At 30.8% G+C, this 26,263-nt stretch overlaps 3 protein-coding genes and 1 non-coding gene across 4 annotated transcripts; 3 read left to right on the plus strand and 1 right to left on the minus strand.

Annotated features, from left to right (window-relative positions):
• The first annotated feature begins 8,762 nt into the window (after window positions 1–8,762).
• LOC107871156 lies at window positions 8,763–13,423 on the plus strand. Its single transcript, XM_016717973.2, has 3 exons — window positions 8,763–9,526; window positions 10,643–11,014; window positions 12,454–13,423. Exons 1-3 carry the CDS (start codon window positions 9,197–9,199, stop codon window positions 13,093–13,095), a joined length of 1,344 nt encoding a protein of 447 aa, XP_016573459.1. The 5' UTR covers window positions 8,763–9,196; the 3' UTR covers window positions 13,096–13,423.
• A 2,567-nt stretch (window positions 13,424–15,990) lies between these two features.
• Window positions 15,991–19,567, plus strand: LOC107871157 (7-deoxyloganetic acid glucosyl transferase). The gene is made up of 2 exons (XM_016717974.2): window positions 15,991–16,654; window positions 18,406–19,567. The coding sequence occupies exons 1-2, from the start codon at window positions 16,135–16,137 to the stop codon at window positions 19,338–19,340; spliced, it is 1,455 nt and encodes a 484-aa protein (XP_016573460.2). The 5' UTR covers window positions 15,991–16,134; the 3' UTR covers window positions 19,341–19,567.
• A 233-nt stretch (window positions 19,568–19,800) lies between these two features.
• On the plus strand, window positions 19,801–19,872 carry TRNAD-GUC. The gene has a single exon. It is a non-coding gene; the product is annotated as a tRNA-Asp (tRNA).
• A 1,557-nt stretch (window positions 19,873–21,429) lies between these two features.
• On the minus strand, window positions 21,430–25,938 carry LOC107872638. Its single transcript, XM_016719268.2, has 5 exons — window positions 25,564–25,938; window positions 24,599–24,698; window positions 22,801–22,964; window positions 21,921–21,996; window positions 21,430–21,813 (listed from the first exon to the last, which is right to left on the minus strand). The coding sequence occupies exons 1-5, from the start codon at window positions 25,675–25,677 to the stop codon at window positions 21,797–21,799; spliced, it is 471 nt and encodes a 156-aa protein (XP_016574754.1). The 5' UTR covers window positions 25,678–25,938; the 3' UTR covers window positions 21,430–21,796.
• Window positions 25,939–26,263: the final 325 nt, after the last annotated feature.

Consider the following 26,263-nt stretch of genomic DNA (forward strand, 5'->3'; position numbering starts at 1 on the left):
TTTTCTTACTACTCCCTATGTCCCCATTTTTGTGTGTCGCTTTTCATTTTTCGAAATTGAATTATGTATATTTTGATTAATATTGTATTTTTTTCAATCGTTTTGACAGGAGAAAAACTGCAGTTCATAGCACTTTTCTTATATTTTTCTAATATCAAAAATTTAATTTTAAATTATTAAATTATTTAATTTGTTTATTTTTAATTTAAAGATAATAAAATTGATTCTCGTCACATAAATTAAGATGGAAGGGCTATACAATTTTTTACCTACTCAATACCATTGGAAAATTTTCAAATCCATCCATGAAAACAAAAAATCATTCATGAAATATTTTATTTTACCTGTATTTGTTTTCGTTAAACTTTTGAATTATATGAGGCCCATACCATTAATTTCTGTTGTTTATTGGCTTCTTTTTTTAAGATATTGTTTGACTGATTCTGATATTTATCACGTAGATAAATATATATATATATATATATATATATGTTATGAGGCCCATACCATTAATTTCTGTTGTATATTAATCTTTTTTTCAAGATGTTGTTCGACTAATTCTGATACTGGCCTCTGTGTATATTGTATATTCACAATATACAATATACACTAGCAATGCATATGTTACATATGTGTGAGTATATACAATATATGTTTAGTGTGTATTTGGTAATAAATATACATAATCTATACACGTAATATATATTTTTTAAATTAGTTGGTCGTCATATTTAGGACCATAATTATTCCATGATTTTTTTATTGGGAAAAATACACCTAGCAAAAGGGCGAGCTAGACCATGTGTGATTAAGCCAGAACCGGAGAGACATATGCTTGCTATGGCCCGAGGAAATTTGGAAGGATCGTCCTCAGTGTGACCTAAAGCAATATTTTGCATTAGTATGATCAAGGTTGTTCTTAAACAGGTAACCTGCGGATCTCTTCCCAGAGACATGCAATTCTACAATTGTGGTACCCTCATAATGACTCTCAGCGAGATCAACAATCAGTCTCGAGTCTTGCGTCCGCCTACCCCCAATATAATCAACCACAATCCTAATGCAAGAGTCCAAGCACATACCACCAGGTAGTCTTTTCAGTGCTAGTATGTAGTCTTTTCTCATTGAGGCGACCGATCAACTTTTTAACTGTAAAATAGTCCTCTCAAGTAAAAAGAAGGCATAAGAAAGTTCCATAGTGCTCCCTAGAAGCCTTTGTTCTTTTTTTTTTTTTTTTTCCATTGAGTGTCTACCAAAGAAAACTTTCGACCTTCTCCTTACCTGTATTTTTTAATTTGCACCCATGCATTCAAGCACGCCCCAAACAATTTAGCCAAGAGTAAAAGATGAACAAGATACACGGAACGAATAGGAGGTTAGGGAAAAAAAAAATTCTGGAAAAGATATTTCGGAAAACTAAAAAAAAAAAATATCAAGAATAAAATAGTAAAATTCTGAAAAGAAAATATAATTCTCTTTCATATTTAGCTAATCTTTTTCTAGGTGAAAAGGTTTTGTAATTCTATAAACTGAATATTTTTCTTCTTATTTCATAACATAATAATATCCGCAATATAATCGTTTATAGAGTTTTGTTTATGGAAATATTTTCTCTCAATAAATTTTAAACCTTTTGATGTAGTTTTCAATATGTAGGCAATTAACCAATCATATCAAATAATATACTTTTTAGAATAATTTTTTTTTTATCATTTAAATTATCACCGTCTTAATTTATCACTAATAACTTCATCATGACTCTCTTTCGATTTCAAACCGAACAATTACCTTATTTGTAGTGTCATTAAGACGTGGTTGAACATAATGATTGAATATTTTTTAAAAAAGCAATCGAAGTTCATGTACTCCTAAGTGGAACTACTGTTTCATTATTTTAGCTATATAATATAATAGTTGTGGCAATGATAAGGATGAATATTATAGACTTGTTATTCATCTGCAAATTACTATATATGCCAACCCACACCATATCTACCTGGATTTTCTTTTGTAGTTGAGAAATTTGAAGGGAGGATTTTATTCTGCAAATCTCATGGGGATCTTCTGTGTCACTTCAGATGGTACTCTTTAATTAAATGTGTTTTATCAAAAAAATCGTTATTTTGTTTAACAGTAAAAATTGTGAAAATGAGTTAAAATAAGTGATTTAAGGTCGACTAAGTTCTTTTTCTTTTGACTAAATTGTTTGAGACGTGATTGAATACAAGGGTGCAAATTAAAAATATACAAGAAAGGAGAAGGTTGAGAGTTTTCTTTCGTAGACACACTACAAAAAAGAAGAAAAAAGGCTCCTAGGGAGCATTATGGAATTTTCTGATGCCTTCTTTTTTCTTTAGAGGACTCTTTTATAGTCGACAAGTCGATTCGTCGCTTCAATGTGAAAAGACTACAAGCTAGCATTGAAAAGGCTACCTAGTGGTATGTGCTTGGACTCTTACATTGGACTCGAGTTGATTGTGGCCGGGTAGGTGGTCGGAAGACTCGAGATTGATTGCTGATACTCAACTGACAAGAGGGAATTGCTCGAACGATAAGCATCCATTTGAAGATTATAAGTTTGAGTCATCAAGAGAGTAAAAGAATGAAAGCTTTTGGAAAGAGATAAAAAAAAAAAAAATATTTTGATACTCAACTTTTTGTAACCAAATTAATTTGTAACCAAAATATTGATAAGTGTATTTTAGTCACTTTATCAAAAGAACAACTAATTAATATATTTTACTAAACACATCGGTTACTTGTTATCAATTTCAACTTTTTTATTCAAATACATGCATGCACATTTATATTCTCCCTCCATTTTAAATTGATTAATTTATTTTGATTTTATCACAGTTAAAAAATAAAAATTATTTTTAAATTTTATGATCTTAAATTAATTAAAAATATATCAGGTGTGTTTGATATGATGGAAAATGTTTTCTGGAAAATGTTTTCTTATTTTCTCTTGTTTGGTTGTAATAAAATATTGGAAAAATATTTTCTACAATAACTCATTTTCCTCAATTTGATGGAAAATGACTTCCCTATTTTCCAGAAAATGACAAATGTGGTTTATGACGCCAACCCCACCCCAACAACACTCAAATTCACATTACTCAAAAAAAATTCAGAAATATTTTTCACTATGCGTTGCTCAAATTTTTTACTGCTTGAAATAAAAAATAGAGAAGCCCAAATTTTTTTTCTGTTTCCAATGTTCGTTAAATGTACTGTTATTCCATGTGCATAGAGGAAGACTTACCTATGTTACTTTTACTAATTGCATATTCCATTTTATCGTTGTTGTAGGTTGTTTCACAACGTTGAATAAATTTGTCGTTTCGTTGTATTTTTATTGATTGTAGTATCTTGAGATTGTCTTGCCAAAATATTAAAAGGTGTCTCCTATGCTTGCTAATTAGTAGTTGATTAAAATTTAGTGACTTGTAATATTTTAGTACTCGATATTGATATTATTTGCTATGCTTAAATTAATTCTCACAAATTGATTGATATTATTTGCTATGCTTAAATTAGTTCTTACAAATTGTTGAGTTGCTAGAGACAGTGTTATATACTAGTTAACAATTAGTAGTATTTTCTAAAAAAATATTTTTTCACTCACCAACCAAATACTAGAAAATCTTTTTCTAAAAAATATTTTTTACTCACCAACCAAACGGCAAACACCATAAAATATTTTCTGAAAAATATTTTTCACTCGCCAACCAAACATGAGAAAATAAGTAAAAAACCAACTTATTTTCCAGGAAAACTTTTTCTAGGAAAATATTTTTCATCATACCAAACACACCCCAAATGTGTCAAAATTTTCTTTAATCTTCTAGTATTAAATATGTCATAAATCGTTCTTTTTTAAACGGACTTAAAAGAATTGTAAGTCAAACAAATAAAGTAATTAATTTTAACTAAAAATATTTGTCCTTTTCCCATTTCAAGTGTTGGGCATATCTTCAAGTGTAATTTCTTTGAATCGCACTCCTATGGTGTCATTGCTTTTAAGCAAACAAAATCACCTTTTCTTTTTCTATCTCAAATATCCTTTCACTTGCTTGAGAATGCCAAGTAAATGCTTAACTACACTTAATTCAACACAAATATGATTTAAATTTATGTAAAATAATAACTTTAATTAATTTAATTTTGGACCATTCAATCAGCGCGAAGGTAGAGTTCTATAGTTATAGATTCAGTAGAATTTAATAATTTTAATCAAAATTTATATAACTTTTACATAACATGTTTAGAAAAAACAATCCAAACCCCAATAAACTCAAAATTCTAGAATTTAGAAAACATAATCTCAACATTCTATGCGCCTCTGCATTTCAATATAATTTTGTTAAACATTTCGCCCCCCCAGAAAGAAAGGAATTTTTTCTCTTAGGATTAGAACACGGAGGAAGTGATCGATAAACACATACATCTATGAATTATTTTAGATTATAAATTTTACTTTTTTACTTTTGATTTTTAAACTCGATATCCGATCAAATACCATTACTTACATTGAAGTCCCTCCATTTTTTTTTTTTTTTTCATTTTGTCCCCTTTGAATATTTTCCTTCGTTTCGTACCTTTTTATCCAAGCATATGCTTAATTTATATAGTGTCATTTCAATTTTAGGTAGGAAAGTGAAATTACACCACCCATAGTAGGCTAAAAAAAAGGAACACGTCACTTTATGTTATGGTGAAATATCAAACTTTTGATACACTTAGTTTTCTTTGCAAGTGAAGTGAAATTGAGTACATTAAGTGAACTTGGCAAACACTTTGTGCTCTTGAAGAAACTACTTGAACAAGAAACTTTAATTTAGATTTATTTGGACTATAAATTACTTATTCAATTTTATAGTTTAAACTATTTTGGTATGTTAAAAGAAAGGCTTGGACTATAAATTTACTTATTTAATTTTATAGTTTAAACTATTTTAGTATGTTAAAAGAAAGGCTTAATACACTAACCACATCTTAAATTTGTAAATAAATTTTATTTATACATTCGAATTACGATTGGTTCCAAATAAACACTTGAATAGTACATGATAAAGTATTAGTATTAGACACTCTTGATTTAAAAAAAAGTTTGCATGTGTTCATAAATATTTATTACATAGATAACAACTTAAAATATGTTACATTTTTTGCTCATACAATAAGTTATAAAACCCCAAAATATATCGATTATTTAGATAGTTGTTAATTAATATTGTTATATCTATTGATTTTGGTTTAGATGAAATATCGAAAGGGACTCAATAAAATAAGTCGTTTCAAGCGAAATTTTAATAGGAGACCTTAAACTAATTTTTTTCGGTCACTATAAATTTCAAGTAGATAGTCATTTTTAAAAAAAAAAAAAAATCATACCTAATTTTTTATTTTCTCTAGAAATTCCACTACAATATTATCCCATATAATCTACTATAGCTAAATTTCTGAGGTTTCAAAATTTTGAGTGCTTAAAACAAAGACTTTATTAACATTCTTTTAGATATTGAAAGACAATTATTATTATTTTGCTTATAAAAAGATTATTATATGGATTTATTGATTTTAAATTCCTACTAGTTGGTAATCAATCTAATTTTTATTAATGAAAATCTCTACTAATCATGTTAGTGTTGGCAATTCCTAAAATGGATTGGATTAGTGTGTGAACGTGCACGACATGATTGAGGTCTTTTTTTAAGCCATCAATTACATACAATTTGCACAGATACTATGTATTTGATATCAAATTTACCAGAACTCAATATTTAAACGTTAGACCAAATTTATGAAAATTACGACAAATAATTGATATAAATTCATTACTTATATTAAAAATTACAATTAATTCAATATTAAAAATCATGAATATTGAACCCGTAAAACTTAAATTCTAAATCTCTCCCATGGATAATTATAATCATAGTACATTGATGATTAGTGAAGGGAGGATGAATAGGGAGAATGAGCCAAATTCTATGCTTGCTGAACAGCAAACCATCAAACATTATTAGAAAGAATTTTTTTATTTTTTGATTATGTGAAGATTTCATTAGCTGTCATGTATTAGTATAATTATTAATTAGTGAATGAAAAAATAAAAAAGATTAAATTAAAAGATGACTGTTGGAAGTATCTGTTTGGATCGGTTAAATTTGTTTCCAACAACCAAATGAATTACACATCTAATCGGATTTTGTCTAATAGTCTAATCAAACCAAACAATAAAGAAAGAATTTTTTTTTTTTGTGCAAACTTCATAAATGGTGGTATAACTATAACATTTTCTTTTATTAAAGTTACATCATTAAATCTCTAATAGAAAAATTATAAAATTTTCACTTTACTAAAACAAAACTTAGAATTGCCGGAAAATCCAAGCTCCTGATGAGTGCTAATTTTTACTCTATATTTTAATATTATAAATATAAACTATAATTAAAAGAGGTTCACCCAATTCAATTTCTGAAAAGTGTTGTTACCATATATTGAGAAGCATTACATTTGTTAGATAGTGAGAAATTGATTTTTTATTTGTAACAATTACTACTTATTACAATTATCAGTGCATTATATGTGTAATTTGAATTCTTTTCAATTCAATAATATTTTTAGTTGTTTGAATGGTAAGAGTTGTTTGTTGGATTATTTTGCATGAGATTTTGAGAAGAAAAACTATAAGCAATAGATACTTAGAACTAGAAAGCTTTGGAGACATTAATTTAAGATACGATGGTCATTTGAATACATTTAAAGTTTGGTAAAAATAATGGTGAATTATCACTCATCAAAAGGTTAAAAATATTGTATCGACTAGCGAGTCAATTCTTTTTAAATTGGATATGCATTTATTAAATTAAAAATTTAAAAAGTTAAAATATATAAAAATTATCACTCGTTAGAAAATTGATTTTTTATTTTTAGAACACCCAAGGAAATTCACAACCTCTGCCACAATCTTTGTTCTTCGGGTAATCACTATGTGCCGAGTTGCTCACAAACCATATAGGAGAAGTTAGCTACACTAGGCAAATCCCATATTCATGGCTAAGCGGCCGGCGTAAGTTGAATTTGTTCTCAGATTCCATATGAGAAACTCACCTCCCAATCATCCAATCATGTCTTTGCAAGTATTTCTTTTAAAAAATATATATATAATTATTATTTTTGTGTTTGTAAACATGGGCAGAACCACCTTAGACTAAGGATGGTCCGGTGCACACCCTTTGTTAGGAACTTATGTGTTATACATAGGTCAAACATTAGCTATTTATGAGTATTTAATTTTACATATCTTTAATATAATTGAATAGAAAATTTATACATTTTTCGTCAAATTTCTGACTCCATCACTGTTTAATTGGGTAAATTTTTTGTGATTGTTCTGTTAGAAAATATAATTACATGAGTTTGATTTTTAAAAGGATAATTATGAAATGAGATGGTCGGCCGCACGCTATGGAATCCTATTTCTTTCTTAATCAAACTACTAATTTATATTCAACTCCATCTCTACTTATTAGATGTACAAAGTGAAATAGGAGACTCCTACTTCAATGCTTTTCAAAAGTCAAAAGGATAATTAAATAGCAAACAACCATAAATTTCGACAGTACCTTGATTATAAAAAATTTGAATATTTTATATAATTACTGAAAATATTGATTTTGATCTGTCGAGATACATAGTTAGTTCTTAATACAATTCAATAAAAATATATTTTTTTCTTTATAAAGATATATAATTAGCGCCCGATATATTCAACGAAGATACATTATTTTTTTTTTATAAGGATACATAATTAACTTCCTGATATTTTTTTTTTAATTTTGAGTCTGTCAAAATACATAACTAGCTACCGATACATCCAGATACATACATAATTAGTTGAAATTGTTGTAATTAATTTATAAGGGTAGAGATTTTGTATAAATATAATAAGTTAAAGGTATTTGTTTATGTTATTTTTCCATCACAATTCTACCCTTATATATCGGGAAATAGTTATTATAAAGTTTTAAATTTCAGAAGTTAAATATGAGGATAGAGGATATTGACACTAGAGGGTTACCAGTGACATGCTATTTCTACCTAAGTCAAATTAGACCCATTGAGTTTTCACTTCTGGTGCTCCATGCCGGCCAGTGAAGTTAGCATTTTCACTCAAAAAAAGTAACAGTAAAAACACACAAAGAAACAAAAAGATTTCAATATATTATATGTACAAAATTAATCTTGGATAAAGGAGCTCTCGATTCAATTCATGGTGGCTGCGTCATCATATAAGATAACAACAATTATGAATTTTACTTTTTTTTTATGCTTTATGCTTTTGGTCTCCTTATACATATACGTATGGTGGAAATAATATTACATATGGTGGAAATAATTATTAGATCGGATCCACTCATAATCGGTGTTAATCAGCTCATTAACCTATTTGTTTGTCCTCATCCTTAACCATACTATATCTCTATACATGTTTTTTTTTCAATTTGAGTGTGATGAGATATATAATTAACTCAATATATACATTCAGTGAAGATAAATAATTAGTTAATAGTTTTGTAATTACTTTATAAGAATAAAAAATTATATAAATATGATTAATTAAGGTATATATTTATGTTATTTTTTTAAAATTATAATGTATAAATATATTTTCCGCATTAGTATGACATGACGGCTAGGGTTCATGTGAAATACAATGCATACTTTAAAGAGAATATTTAAACTATAAAACTAGTTGAACCGTAATTGCTACAAACGATGTGCTTCAGCAAGAAAAAACTCAAGTAAGTCTCTTAAGAATTTACTTCAACATATATATATATATATATATATTATTTCAATTTTCAACCACCAGTCAAAATATACAAAAAGTACATATGAAAAAACAAAGAAATTCGTGCTGTCACGACAACATTAGACAAAGAAATGCACGTTGTGTGTGGTGAGGTGGGGGGGTCTCCCCATTGGACGGTTGGTTCTCTGTATTATTCAGTACTCTTAAAACTTTAAAATAAATTATAACACCACATTGTAATATATAATCCAATACATACTTTGTATTATAATTCTCCCTTCTTTCTTTCTTTCTTTCTCACTTTGGTTCAACGAAATCACAATATTCGTAATCTAATTTGTTCTGGTTACTACTATTGTTGTTATTATCCAGATGAGGACGTTGTGCCCAAATTTGGATAACGAGGATGGACTTGAGACAGTGCTTGAAGTTCCAATTCCAGAAGAAATGTTTGTTAATGCACATAAACATAAGTCATGGCAAAACATGAAGTCTTGGATCAAATCTCATAGTACTACTCATCATCATGGTCATGATCATCATAATTATAAATCAAGTAGTACTACTACTAATGTTGTTTCAGTTATTGGTGGAAGAAATGCTGAGATTCAACTATTGCTTGGTGTTGTTGCTGCTCCTTTGATTCCTCATCCTATACAATGCAATCACTCTCTCAACAAAAATATTAATGATCATCCCATTGTAAGTTCTTTCACATTTTTCAAGCTTTTTTAATTCTTGGGCCTCCACCTCCCCGAGATAGTGTAAGGTCTGCGTACACTTTACCCCAAAGACCTCATTTGTGAAATTTTACTGGATATGTTGTTGTTGTAATAATCAAGATCATGTGTTAATAACAACAACAATAATGACGTACCCGGTATAATCCTATAAAGTGGGGTCCGATGTGGGAAGCGTTTCATAGACTGTACCCCTATCTCCAAGGTCGAGAAGATGTTTCCGATAGACCCTCGTCTCAAGAAGATTATGTGTTAATGTGATGGTATATCAACTATTTTTTGTGTTTGTGGAAACTCATCCGTTTTGGTTTGTATGAGTTCAACTCAGAATGAATTTTGAAGTAAAAAATTGAAATCTTTTAAATTTGTGATTTCAAACATATCATAATATTTGTGTGGATATAGAAGATTTTCATTAAGGGTTTTTTTTTGGTCAGAAGGAAAATATTTTCTTGAAAAATGTTTTCTAGGAAAATAAATAGGTCTTGTTTACTTACTTTCTTGTGCCTGTGTCTGTAAGACAAAAATATTAACCTAGAAAATTTTGTATATAATCTAAGATAAATATATGGGTGGTGGGGGTTGGGGGCAGGGTGGTGGGGATTGGGGCTACGAGGGTGGGGTATACATGGTGATGTGTTGTAGACTGGAGAGAAAATAATCAATGTAGAATGTCACTTACGAAACTTGTTTCCATACTTTTTAGGAAAATCATTTTTCACATTTTAAGTTGGAGCAGTAATAATATTTTTGTGTTCATCTTGTTTTTGTTGTGTGCCTTTGGCTTACTAGTGCTTGACTAGGCAAGTAGATAAAACTTTGTATTTAGTAATTTATGTTTGGTGATATATGCATAATTTATTAGGTACTACTTGTTACCTCTTACCAACTCTGGGGACAATCAAGGGTGTACTTAAACAAGTAGAAGCAAATTTACAATGAAATTTATGAAAATTGACCAACTACCTTATACATGGATGGATTTGCTTATTGAAACAATGAAGCCTAATTTGATCTTTATAGAGTTGTCGGAATATTTTTATTTATTCACTTAATCAATGGTTGGTGTATGTTACAGGAGACTTCAATGGCGAAATACATAGTGCAACAATACATAGCTGCCGCAGGAGGAGAACATGCTTTGAATTCAATTAATAGTATGTACGCGATGGGGAAAGTGAAGATGATGGCGTCTGAATTTATAGAAGGAGATGGTCTTGGAATGAACAATGGCAAGGTGATGAAGATCAAGAGCGCGAAAAATGGGGCTGGTGAAATGGGAGGATTCGTGTTGTGGCAAAAAAGACCTGATCTTTGGAGCATCGAGCTAGTTGTTTCAGGATGTAAAGTCAGTGCTGGAAGTGATGGTAAGGTGTCTTGGAAACAAACTCCATGGCATCATTCTCACGCGTCTCGTGGTCCTGCTAGACCTCTTCGTCGTTCCTTACAGGTACTTTGTCTTTGCCACGAAACAGTGAGAATTGAATTCACATCTATTACCGGTATAGACTAAAAGTTACTATCCTTTTGTCTCTACTTATTGACTACGAGCGAACTTTTTACTGTAAAATCAAGTCATTCGTTTTATTTTTAATGAAAAAAAAGAAATTTACACTGTGAGTGTGCACAAGTTAAACTCAGAGATAAATGCCCCTGTTTTTCATTCATTTTTTGGGTGGGTATACAAACACTTTTTTGGCAGTTCTCATAGACAAGCCAATCATGGATGTTCTATCAATTAGTGAGGGCCTGATGTTTGTTACCCACCTATAACATGAAAGTACAAAATCATACATCAACAACAGACCCAGTGTATTTCCCACAAAGTGGGGTCTGGGGAGGGTAAAATGTACGCAGTCCATACCGCTACCTCAGAGGAAGTAGAGAGGCTGTTTCCGATAAACCCCCGGTTCAAAATCATACATCAAGCCAGACCAAAATTCTGTCTAGGAGGGCCTATTCACAAGTTAAGTTCATATGTCAATTTTTGGTTATTCTGTCTGTGTCGTCTTAATTCCAATGTGGACCTGGGTTGTCACTTCACCTTATCAATAAAAATTGATTTGATTAGTGGTCCAACTGAAAAAAGGATAGCTCGGTGCACAAAGCATTCCGCGTTAGTAGGGTCTAGGAAAGGACCATACCTCAAGGGGTGAAATGTAGACATCCTACCCTAATGCAAGCATTAGTAGCTTCTTTCACGGCTTGAACGCATGGCCTATAGATCACACTGAGATAACTTTATGTGACAATACTGTGAATATACACACTTCTTAGCCTTGGAAAAAATGTTGTCAAGAAGGTAACATTAATGATGTTTGGAGTCCTTCCTTTCTTTTACCTCAAGTCTTAGTTATCATAGGGCCAGGTTGTGTCACAAGGATCAAATAAACTCAAAATCTCATTCACAACTTGGCTTCTTGAAGCAGAGGTGAAGCCAGAATTTGAACCTTATGGATTCTGGATTCTAGAATGCCGTTTCAAGTGTTAGTAACTTGGTCCATTTAACCATTTTTTGAATGTACGCACTTCTTAGCCTTGAATTAAAACTGGATCAAGAAGTCAGCATTATTGTTGCTTCCTTTTTCTCAGTTATCTTATTGCTAAGAGGTCATATTGTATGTCATATGGCTCAAATAAACACGAAATCTCATTCACAACTTATTCTTCAAGTTGTTCTATAGGGCAAGTTGAAGCTAAAACTCATACTGATTGTGGACTAAAGTTAAAACGATTCACATTTTTATTTACCTAATTATGTCAACAATACACTCCTTCATGTGCACATGGAATTGAGACACAAGAACCTGTGTTTGCTCTGATACCATATTAAATTGTGACCATCCGTTTATGTTTATACTGACCCGTTGATCCTGATCATGTTGGCAGGGTCTTGATCCAAGGTCTACTGCTGATATGTTCTCCGATTCAATCTGCATAGGCGAAAAAACAGTGAATGCTGAAGATTGCTTCGTACTAAAATTTGAAGCAGAACCCTCAACTCTAAAGGCAAGAAGCAGCAGCAATGTTGAAATTATGAGGCATACTGTTTGGGGCTATTTCAGCCAAAGAACAGGACTGTTAGTCAAACTTGAAGACACACATCTTCTTAGACTAAAAGCACCAAAAGATGATGTCTTTTGGGAAACAACAATGGAATCATTCATCCAAGATTATCGAACAATCGATGGTGTTAACATTGCATATGCTGGGAAAACATGTGTTTCTTTATTCAGATTCGGCGAAAACTCAGAAGGACATACAAGGACTAGGATGGAAGAGGTATGGACAATTGAAGAAGTTGATTTTAACATAAAAGGACTATCTTTGGATTGTTTTTTACCACCTAGTGACTTGAAGAAAGATGATGATCAAGCTTGTGGAGTAGTTGATATAAATGATGATGATAATGATATAACCAAGAATTCAAGTATTGAATCCAAGATTCATTATGCTAATAATCCTAGATTTATAACTGCTTTAAAAGGTGCAGCCAAAATTATGGCTATTGATGAAGATTCAGAAGACTAGTATTGAGACATGGTGAAGACTTGTAAATATCCGTGTTGCTTGACTCTTCAAAAATGTCGATGAATGTGTGTACACGGATTTGACATTTGACAACATTTTTGGAGAGTCCGGTCAACATGCAGTATTAATATTCTGTGGCCAGTTTTGTACATAGAGAATCACAGGATATGTTTTGTGTAAAGTGTTTACATATACACATACATACACATTTCAGTAACTCTGCTGAAGGTTTGGTTTGAAAGTGAATTACTAGGGTCATATAATAGTATAAATACTCTGATAATGTAAATAACTTTTATCAATATTATTTTAATTGCACTTGGAGTTACTTGTTTTTTAGTTATTAATTTAAGTTATTATAAATGACTTAATAGTATGAAACTCACGTGGACTGACAGTATATAAAAGTTGAACTCTACTATGTACATGAATGGATCTGCAATGTCGTTTACGAGTTACAATTCTCGTGAACCTAATAATTTTTGCCTAAACTCTGCATTTATATATTAGAAATTCATTAAATATTAATAGTTGTTTGATATTATAATAACTCACAAATTTCAAATCTTAAATTCATCTAGATTATATATATCTTGTAAAATGACTTTCCTTTCCCACTTATTATTTGTAAAAGTATAATATTTGAAGTTAACCTGAAAAAAATAGTTGAAATTTGAAGTTGTTTTGGATATGAAATCAGATTTTGTAAGTGAATATTTAAAACATCTGGAAAAAACATCTAAAGCCTGTTTTAACCTTCAAACTCTATATTTTAAGTTTGAAGTTAAACATTAAGCCAGTTTAATAAATAAATACTTGTTTAAAATAGAGAATTTTACTCTAATTATCAAGTTAGAGTTGTTACTCTAACCTTCAAATTTGGGTCATTTTGCCTATTTAAATTGACCCCCCTTAAGAAATAATAAATATAATAGTAATATTATTATATCAATTCTAATTATTATAAGTCATTTAAATATTAAAAAATAAATAAAAATTTAATAATAATTGTCCTGAATTGAGGATCTATCGAAAACAAATTCTCTACATCACCTCAGAGATAGTGGTACAAATTGTATGTGTTAAATCTATCCTCCCTAAACACCACTGTGTTGGAGGGTATGTTGTTGAATAAAATTTACTAATAAAATAAAATAGATATAATAAGATAAATTATCTCTTAATTATTTTAAAATATATATAATATGACAAATAATTTATTTTATTTTTAAATTCTAGCATTGCGCACTCCGTTGCCCAATGATAAAAGAAAGAGGGACCAACATGGTTTGTGGTGCAACGGATGGGGCTGCTCCACCCTTAACCAGAAGTCGAGGATTTGACCCTGGGCATGGAGAAAATTTTGTTGGGAGCGAATCCGGATTAGTCGAACTCCAATGTGGGTACCGGACACCGGAAGGGAAATCAAAAAAAAAAAAAAAAGAGGAAACGACAGAAACGACACTTTAAATTAAACTATTTTCATGAAAATGACCATAAAATTCCACTTTCTAGCCGTTTTAATTTACTGGCTTGTTCTATATCATTTCTACACACCTTCTATACAGTTTCTATATAAATCTTATAAATATAAATATTCTATACGAAAATTATACAGTTTTGATGCACAATTTATACAATAACTGTATATTTTTTTTACGCGTTTTATACAATAATTATATAATTTTCATACATTTTCTATATATTTCTTATATATATTTTATACATATACATATTTGATAGAACTATACAATTTCTATACATATATTTTATATAGATACATATTCTATTTAACAATTATATCGTTTTTATATAATTTAATTATTATTTCTAAACAATAAAAAAAAAGTAGAATATTTGATTAGTTAAAAATTTATAGCAAAAAAATAAAAATTAAAATATTTTTAAAAGGATCGAATTGTCCAAGTTGAATATTGTATCAGTATTATATATAAATTGTATATAAACTGTATATAAACTATGTAAGCCTAAATAATCTAAATAAGGAAATAATTATAAAACGAAAATAGTATATTTGACGGATCACTTTTTAAAAAAAATTTTAACTTTGATTATTTATTTTAAAAAGTGTTATAGTGTATCGTTTTTCACAAAAGAGAAGCACTAATTTATTTGTCATGGATCACCACCACCATGCCGAACACTAATATCAGATTATTATATTCACAAAAGCCGAGATTATATTTTTAAATCCTACCTACTTGACAAATACTTTCAAAGTCCCAAATTATCTTACTTCAAATAATGTGTTACTCTCTCGGTTCTCAATTTATATAATATAATTTATTTTAGAACAATTTATATAATATAATTTATTTTAACGGTTAGATTTTGACAGTAAATTTCATCATGAAATTTTTAAGTTTTTTAAAATAAAATTTACATATTTAAAAATTACATTAAATTACTATAAAATGATTATCAACTCAAACAATAATCAAAAGGTTTATAAAAAATCGTAATCAAAGAAAGCTAGTTTGATCTTGAAATTTGAGAGGAGTCACATTAGGATATTTTAAAAGTTAAAGATAAAATTATTTATTATTTTTATTTTATTTTTAGTGGATTATTTAATGAAGAAAGCTTATCTATTAAGATATAAATAAGTGTAAAATAATAGAAAAAAAACAACTACTATAATATTTTTCTTAAGAGATTACTCCCTTCATTACAAAATAAATGAATTATTGAGCTATTTTTTAATATTCAAAATAAATAAATTATTCATTCTTCAAGAGACATATTAAAAATTTTAGAGTAATAGTGAAAAATAATCTATAATTTATGTCTTAAATTTTTTTTATTAAGGGCATATTCAACAATTCAATTATTTTGGAACAAAGATATTACTTAAAAAAAACAAACAAATAGTTTAAGATAATGTGAGATTAAAGGGAGTATTAAAATGAGTGGCTCACCGAACTCTCTTTAGCCAAAGTAAACCATCACTCTAATCAAAGTTAAACCAAAATTTCCAAAAACAAGATTCACCATTATTGAACCTCCAACACATTAACCATGGAAGAACAACAATCACTTCCTCCTCATGTACTAATCTTCCCTTTACCATTACAAGGTCCTGTTAACTCCATGTTCAAACTTGCACAACTCCTTTGTTACTCAGGGTTACACATAACTCTCTTACTCACTGAAAACATCTACAATCGTCTTGTACTTCATACTGATATCACTTCAAGATTTGATCATCAGTTTCATGGTTTGCAAATCAAGACGATATCGGATGGACTTCATGATGATCACCCTCGTGAGGGTAGTAAGTTTATGGAGGTCTTTGAATCTCTGAGGACTAAAACAAAGATGTTGTTTAAAGATATGTTGACTTCTGATTTGCTATGTGATGGTGGGAGAAGAAGAAGAGTTGGATGTATTATTGCTGATGGTATTTTGGGGTTTACTTGTGATGTTGCTGAGGAGATTGGTGTGCCTGTTTTTTGTGTTAGGACTATTAGTCCATGTTGTCTTTGGATCTTCTTTTGTCTTCCTAAGCTTATTGAATCTGGAGAATATCCATTCAAAGGTTAGTATAGTGTATCTTTTAATACTATATGTAACTATAAATAGAACGGAAGTGGATTCATGATTTGAACTTACTGATTCTTTATCTTATATTTAATATTCCTATGATGGGAAATTTGTTAAGATTTGTCCCTGATTCATGGAACCATTCCTTTGCGTGCAGGGGATTGGGTGCTTCGGCACCCATTAAATTTGACATAGAATAGGTGTACTTGCATAGGAAATATACGAAAATAGGTATAAAATATATAAAAGTATCCACTAGAACAAAAAGTTGGCAGGTGCATTGGCATTTAGTTTGATCTCAAGGAGGGGCACCCTGAGTTTTAAGCACCCGCGGTCCTTAAATCCTGGGTCCTCCACTGTTTGCGTGTCATGGCTAATGATTCGTGTTATTACTAATTTGCTAGTATTATTTAGCGGTATCTGCCTGAAAGTTCTTGCTATTGAACTAATTTACTATTGAAATTTTAGATTTGAAATTTAGTATTTGTCGAAATTTTAGTGATTTTTCACACATTTATTTGTCTCTGACAGTAGCTTCCTTTTTACTGTATAGACAAATCAAACTATCTAAAACCACAATCTTTTTCATTGACAATTCTTTGTTTTGCCTTCCCAAACTATTGAATCTGTAGAATATCCTTTCGAAGGTTACTAAATCTTTCAAAACTCTGTAACTTGCTAGTGTCAAATCTAATACCATAAGTTTCCTTTTTAAGTGATGGTTAGTCAATTAAACATGTGTTGAAGTTGTGAAAATCTACTTAAATCTTTTAAGGTTCTTAGAACAAATTGATTTGAGACTAATGGTTCGATCCAAAACTTAATATTTGTTGAAATTTTTGTGATATTTACACATGTATATATGTTATGTGCATTTGAAATTTATTATACCTTTGAGATTATGAGCTAGAATTTAATATATGTTTAAAGCTCGGTAGTTTTTCACACACGGGACGGAGCTAGGAGGCGATCGGTTCACGAACCATCTTGCGTTCATGCAAAGTTTGGAAAAGGGCTACACGCTAATGTGGTGTAATGTAGGTAGCACATGTTGGATATTTGTTTAAATAAAATTACTAAATGTATTTTTATAAAGAGGTGTTTTTGGAGAAAATGTGTTTTTTTAATAAGACGTGTCATTTTCAATGAAGAGTTGTCTTTTAATGAAAGGGTGTGACTTTTATTGAAAGGATGTCTTTGGTTAAAAGTTTAGCTATATAAACTCTTCAAGTGTTGTTTTGCAGGAGAACTTCTTTTTTTTCTTCTCAACTCTCTAAAAATAAACTTTTTCTTCCCCACAAAAGATCAAGTATTAGAATTCTTGCTTTCTAATAGGATTATCTTTACTATTTGCTTGGTATAGAAATTCAAAGGCTCGTCATATCCACTAAAACTATTTGCATTAAATCCCATAGCAATTTCGCAGAGGAGAGGAAGCAAATATCGTTTTTAGGAAAGTAAGCCTCATAATTTTTGTGTTCAATGTTCATATTGTCAAGTCTTCATCTCTGTATTCTTCTTCATATATTTTTATGTGTTCATGGAACATATTTTACAACAGCACATTACACCTATCCTACTTCAAACATCAATAACGAATTCTAAAGCTCGAACCATGACCTATAGATTATATATGGAGATACATTTACTGTTGTTCCAACGCCCCGTTCACATTTTTTACACACATACATGTGATTATGATCATTATTTTTCACTATCTTCTAATTCTTCTTCAAATATCTGCAGACGATGACTTAGATGAACCAATCAGGAGTATTCCTGGAACTGAAACTTTTCTCCGGCGACGTGACCTACCGGGCTTTTGCCGCTCTGGCGATTTGGAAGACTCAAATATCCAACTCTTCGAAATAGAGGGTCAAGAAAATTCGCGCGGTTATGGTCTACTACTCAACACATTTGAAGAGCTAGATTCCCCCATTCTCAATCAAATGCGAACCATTTGTCCAAATCTGTACCCCATTGGACCCCTCCATGCAAATTTAAAGAAGAAGCTAACTATTGAAAATACTTCATCACGATCATCATCAAGCAGTTTGTGGACAGAAGACAGAACCTGCATTGATTGGCTAAACAATCAGCTACCGAATTCAGTAATCTACGTTAGCTTTGGGAGTGTCGCCACGATGACTAATGAGCAATTGATGGAATTTTGGTACGGATTGGTTAATAGTGGACAAAGATTTTTGTGGGTGATTAGGCCGGATTCTATTCCTGGTGAAGACTGGAAAACCAAGATTCCCGCGGATTTAGCAATGGGTACGAAAGAAAGGGGATATATTGTGGGGTGGGCTCCACAAGAGGAAGTATTGGCTCACCCTGCTGTAGGTGGATTTTGGACTCATTGTGGATGGAATTCGATTCTCGAGAGTGTTTATGAGGGAAAGCCAATGATTTGTTGGCCTTATTTTCTGGACCAACAAGTGAATAGTAGGTTTGTTGAAAAAGTTTGGGAACTTGGGCTTGACATGAAGGATACATGTGATAGAGAAATTGTAGAGAAAATGGTCAAGGATTTGATGGTAGTGAGAAAAGATGAGTTTTTGGAAAGAGCAAATCATATGTCTAAATTAGCTAAGAATTGCTTGATGGAAGGTGGATCATCTTATTCTAACTTTGAACGTCTCGTGAAGGACATTAAATCTTTAAGTGATAAGGTTTAATCATCATCGAGATGAAGATCAAATTCACACGATCCTTCCAAGATAGAGGCTTCAATCCTTGTTAGAATCGTGCGTTTTTTGTCTTGTTATTCGAGATGACACTTAGCCGGATGCTTTTGAAGTTGTACCTTTTGTTTTTGTTTCAATTAGGATGTACACATATTCCCCACACACAACCATAGTGTGTCTCTTGAAAGTAGAAAATAATCAAGATGATATTTTGCGTATGATTTGCATTTGACACATTGTATAACTTGAGTAACGAAGCACTGCAGACTAGCTAGGCTAATTTCTATACCGCAATAACATACTCAGAGTAATTCAATAAGTGGAGTTTCTGAACAGCCATATATTATATAATCCATATGGTAATAGGTAATGGCCTTAGAAGTGTGAAACTATAGATTGTGGTAAATCTACAAGTCGATATATAAAACTTACTGGAATTCAGCAGTAGCAAGTCGTTGTAGTATAGTGGTAAGTATTCCCGCCTGTCACGCGGGTGACCCGGGTTCGATCCCCGGCAACGGCGAAGGGATTTTATAAACTCCAAGTCTGTTTTTTTTTATTGAGACGGGAAATTTGGGCTCAAGCTGTTGGCAAATTCACGTAATCCATGATTTATTTTACAAAAAATACCATAAACATACACCTTAACTTAACATATTTATAAAAATTCTCACCTTTGATATCTTCGTTGGACGTATTGGGAGCTAATTACGTATCTCGACAAATCTAAATCAAAAAAATATATTGAGAGCTAATTTTGTATCTATACAAAGGAAAAAAAATGTATTTTATTGGATGTATTATGTATCTTGACAGACATAAAATCGAAAAAAATGTATCATGAGTTAATTATGTATCTTTATGAAGAAAAAAAATGAACATTCACTGAAAGTATCAGGAACTAATTATATATCTCAACAGACCCAAAATTGAAATTTTTAGTAACTACACAAAAATATCAAAATTTTATGTAATTAAATTCCAAAATGTCGGAATTTATGTTGTTTGCCCCAGATTTTAACCTTTTAGATGGCACGTGTTGCAGTTATGAAGTTAGATTGAAGACATGTCTCATATTTTATTACAACATCAAATCCAGTGTATTCCCACATGATGAATGTCTCATATTTTATTAAATCAGTAAATTTTTAACTCACTTATTCAATTTATTTGATTTAGTTTGAATAAGCTGAACAAACTAGAATGAAAAGTTGAAGATTTGCACGAATGGCCTACCAATTTAGGGATCTGGTCACAACTATCGTATGCAGTAATGAACAAGATTAAAAGTAAAATAAACGTAAAGAACAGTGCACACACATGATATTTTACGTGAAAATTTCCTTACTCAAGGAAGTAAAACCACGATCTATCACACCGAGGCGGATCCAGAATTTCAAACTTGTGGGTTCCCAAGGGATCCTTTCCTACCACTAAGCAATCTCTTGGTTTAGTTATAGGTTCCCACCTATTAATATTTATAATTTTTGATGATTTTTCTATTTAATTTTAAGCCTTACGGTAGCGGGTATGGGTTCCTAGGAATCCACAACTTCTACTCTACATCCGCTACTGCTATCACGTAGGATTTCCAACAACTTCACTATGTCCAAGCAACTTCGAATACAGACTCCATGGTTCTAGGATTAACCTCTTGATGTAACTCTATTGCACTAACTGACACAGCTAACACTAACTGAATTAGTACAAAGCTAACTCTTGCCTCTATGTCAACTAACTCGAGATGACACAATCAACAATGAGAATGCACCTACTATTAATGAACAAGAACAGTAGGCTAAATGTTTGCAAACCACAAAACGAAGACTCAAATACAACAAAAGCTTGAGAAAAAAATGACGACTTAACAGGTCACTGTTGTAAGTGAGACTTTGGATGATGAATTGCTTCCAAAGTTCATGAATCATAGTCACGATGCACCTGGTCCTTGAGCAGTTGCAGTTTTATCATCAAAAGGCTCTTTATGAACTAGATCCCAAAATTGATGGTTTGTCAATTATCAAAATTAAGAAAAGAAATTAACAGAAGTATCAAAGGAATATGAATGCCAAAGCAAGAATCCCTGTGAACTATTGATTATAAATAGATCCCCATTATATTCTCCAAGCATACATAATCCCATATAGAGAGGGAAGATTAATTAGAACAAGCTGTCTACTGATACAAGTGTTAAACTACTTGGACAATATCCATGTACAAAATTGGCTTAAGGTCCTGCCAATTACCATAAAAAACAAACTAAGAAAACCACACACACAAAAAAAGATACAAATTAAGGGACTAAAATGCTGCAACTAAGGCCTTCTAAAGGAGCGTCACAGTACACTAAGCTTCTGCTATGCACGAATCCGAGGAGGGGTCGGAGCACTCTAATCTCTTGATTTCTTATATAGTGGTCAAATTTGCATAGCAAAAAAGGCTAGGCCTCAATAGTACAATGATCCTGCAAGACAAGAAGAAATATACATATAGTAGAGTTTATGAGATTGCTAAAAGAGATAATTATGCATAGAAAATTATTTTTTCTACAAAAATTAATTAATTTCATACCCTGCCACCAATTTCCTCTTGAAGCACAGTTTGAATTGTTTCCATTTTGATCATCATCATCTTCATTTTTCTTGAACTGATCAATGCACAAGCAGCAAAGAGCCATTTAGAAATTGAAAAACAGTTATTCCATCGAGGGGCGGATCTAGTACATAACTTATTGGTGTTAGAGTTTTTGTCCTGATTTTCTTACTATATTTAAGTTTTATTTTTTCTAGAAAAATAAAAACTACCATAATTACTTTTACTTTTTCAGAAAGAAAAAAATATATATAATTCTTTTCCATATTTGCCTAATCGCTTTCTTGGAGGGAAAGTTTTGGACATCTATAAATAGAAGACCCCTTCTCATACCACAACATAGTAGCATCCACAATGTATTCGTTTAAAGAGTCTCGTTTAGGAGGAGATTTTCTCCCAATAGTTTTTAATGTTTTTTTATATTAGTTTTCAATATGTAGGTAACTTGACCAAATTACATCAATAATATGTTTTTTAGTATGTTTTTCTTTGTCGTCTGAATTATCACTACGATAGTTTGCAACTAATAGCTTCCGCATGACGCTCTCTCGATTTCGAACCCAACAATTGGATCATCCTATCCTAGTATATGTATTAAAAATTTCCATCAATTAAGTTGGAATTTGAAACTCGAACTCATAATGCTCAAATCTTGAATCCACTCCTGATGACACCTTTCTTATGACATACTTTTACTATTACAAAAGTGTCCTGCTATGTTTATGATCACAATTTTTGAGGATACATATTATTTGGTGAAATATTTCATTCTTTCTTAAATTTTATGTCCGGTCCGGATATGAAATAAAACTGATTTTTTTGAATTGTGAAATGTAATAGACACTTTTCATATACTTACAGTATTATTGTGCGAGGCAGTAGGTGGATAATAAACATCCTGGCCACCATAGTAAATAGATGAGCTTAAATGGCATGGTTCTGTTGTTTCATTCTGATACAATATGGAATTATTCTTGTCCTTATTACTGATGTCTCCTCTGCTTCTTTGAGAACCATTATTATCTGTGATTACGTTGAAGAACAATTAACAGATAGAATTGAAACTTAATTAATCAGGCATATATATATATATATATATGTTCGAAACTATATCTTGTGGAATCATATTGAATATTAGATACTAATACATTATGTACCTTGCTAAAAGAATCAATCCTTATTTACCAAGCACACATTGTCAAGGAGTTGGAGTGAAGTAGTAAGTATTCTATTTTTAGCCAAAGGTCTCGTAATGAGCCCGAAGAATAGCAAAAGCCTTTACTCGCATTAAGATGCGAACCCAAATTAGTTGAGCTCCAATATAGGTACCAAACACTAGGTGAAAACCTAAATTTAAAGCAGGCATATATTCCATCCCATTTTATTTTATGTGGCACTAATTTCTTTTATCTTAAGAAAAGATGCTACCTTTTATATTTAGAAATAATTTAATTTTAATTTTTTTATTAATGAGGGGAGCCTTGACATAACTGGTATTGTCGCGGGTAAATTTCATCCATGGTCACTTAACTTTATATTTATTACGCAAAAGTCACTTTTCTTTCATTCATTTCATCCATGGTCGCTTAATTTTGTATCGATTACGCAAAAGTTACTTTTCTTTCATTCATTTCATCCATGGTCATTTAACTTTACTCCGACCATCACAAAAGTCACTATGACTGGATTTTACAATAATTTCATCGGAAAAATTGATGTGGCAACCTTAATTAGTTCTTAATTTTAATTTAATTGAATATATAACATATTATTTTAATTTTCATCTTTTTTATATGTGCACAACCCAATTTTCCTTATGAATTATTTAATGAAAAGATACCAATTTCTTAAGACAACCCAATGAAGACTATTTTTATAAAAAAAAATTGGTTGATATTGTTATGAAATAAAATTATACTTATATATTCTTTAAATCCTCTAAAATTGAGACATATGTTGGTAAATTATTTTTTTCCACTAATATTATGGCATACAGTTGATAAATTATTTTCTCCCCCTAAAATTGTGACATGTAGTTGAAAAATTATTTTTTTTTATACATTCTTTTCTTATCACTTGAGTCTTTGCATTCGGTATATCATAATAATATAGTAAACTACTCTATTTATTGAGTTTGTCTTTGTATTTTTAATTGTTTGACTAATCGATTAATTCTCTTAAACAATCTCTTGCAAAAATATAGATAAGACTGCAATAATAGGTCTTTGTGGTTCAACCTAGTGGTGGATTCAGGATTTGGGGTGGTGGGTGCTCGAAAGATTCGAACACACATATTGACGTCCAAAACTTTAATTAAGGTTCTATCTACAAACTAAAACACCCAACTATTTTCTTGATTTATTGGGTACTTTTCTAAATTTTATACTAGATTTTATAATTTTTTATATAATCATACATAATCTATATCGAATGTAATGATGTCGGAGCACCAAAAATTGGATTATAAGCCCACCCATGGTTTAACCCTTTATTCTTAATGACATACTTTTATAGTTTCATAAATCTCATGCTTTGTTATAGATCACACGTTCAAGTTTTCTTTTTAAAATTTCATGTCAAGTTAAACTATGCCATATAAACTGAAACGAGAGTGTTGGTGTTGTTGGCAAAAAGTGAGAAAAATATATAGCAGAAACCTGAATTTCCATATTTTGCATTTCCACATGACTGGTCTTTTGGATCTTGAATTCTTGATGAACCTCTAGTTGCAGAGTGAGTGGAATCCCTTCCAAGTCCCTACAATTATATAAAAGAAAAAGAAATAAAAAAACAAATTAGTAAATGTAAACAAAATTTAAAGATGATGAACCAAAAAGGATTAAAAAAAAAAATCTGAAGAAAAAAAAAAAAAGGAACCAGCTACGTACAAGCAAGTTGATGAGTGAGAATTATTTCATCACAAATTCTCTGGATTTTAGTTAATTATTATTCTAGTCAATATAATGGACAATTCTATATTATGACTGAGTTAGAATCTTCACTAAGAAGTGTCAAATATAAATAAGTTAATATATCAATTTATAATATATATACATGAAAAAAAATTACTTCGCTACACTATAATTTTCTGATAAAAGAGTTGGGACACCCTTCAAGTGCTTGTGGCTCCGCCACGATCTATATGTTATTATTTGTTGTGCTAGTCTACTCGACCAAGAAAGTTATTTTCTTTATATTTAAGGAACTTATTTTTCAAAAAGGAAAATACTTTTCAAAATATTTTGATCAATTAAAAGCTCTATGCTTTCCGTATAGAGAACCAAAACTCAGAACAACTTACATATATGAGAGAGGAATATATATAGATGCATGCACGATGCAGTAGAGAAGTTGTACTTGTGTTTTTCGTAAGTTTCACGTTCCAACTATCATTAATTCATAAATGGTGATGGTTCAGGTGCGAACAACTTATAGTCGGGATGTAAACTTTACAAAAAAAAAACAAAGAAGATAATTTAGGTAGAAAAAAGAAACAACCATTAATCAAGCTGTGAAATTTCCAAAAAGGTGATAGTATAAAGTAACATATGTTTTTAACCATCTTTTCTCTGTTCAAATAGTAACTTGGACAAACAAATCAAAACAAATGAAGAAGTAATACCGTAGAATGTGGGCCGAAAACCGAATTAAATAATGACGTTTTCGTAGGCTCTTTCGGACCAAATAGATCATTGGTAAAGGATGAAGAAGAAGATAATGACTTTCCCTTCTCCATATTAAACGAGGAAATAAGATCTCTTGCCTAAATTAAACAAAACTCTAACTAAATTAACTAACCAACTACCTAGGAGGTCTGGTTGAGGAAACAATAATATATATAATGCTCAAACTGACAGACACAGTTTCCAAGAAAACAGAAATGAGATAAGGGGCTTTTAATGTTTTTTGACAGACAACAGAACAAAAAAAGTAGTAGTAGTTGGGGGGGATGTAAGAAGAGAAAGAGAGCACGTGAAGTATTCAGTGTGTGAGAAATAGAATACAAGGAATGGTGGACTCTTATTTATAGGCCACTCAATGACAAAAATAAGAGGACTATTTGACCATGCCTACACCAATCTTTATTTAATTTAGGCATAATAAATATGGGGGGGGGGGGGGGGGGGGGGGGGGAAGAATAAAAAATATATTTAAAATTTGACGAAATTTATTGTAATACGTTCCAATTTAATGAGATTTTATGACTCCAATCCCTCGACTATTTATTATCATATTTTCGTGGCACATATTTATTCAGCTGGACCATTTCAGGTTTTCACGCGCTCAATGTGTGTATTCACGCAATGATCGAGCTAAGTAAA

Source organism: Capsicum annuum, chromosome 5, assembly GCF_002878395.1.
Source record: "Capsicum annuum cultivar UCD-10X-F1 chromosome 5, UCD10Xv1.1, whole genome shotgun sequence".
Taxonomy (NCBI): Eukaryota; Viridiplantae; Streptophyta; class Magnoliopsida; order Solanales; family Solanaceae; genus Capsicum; species Capsicum annuum.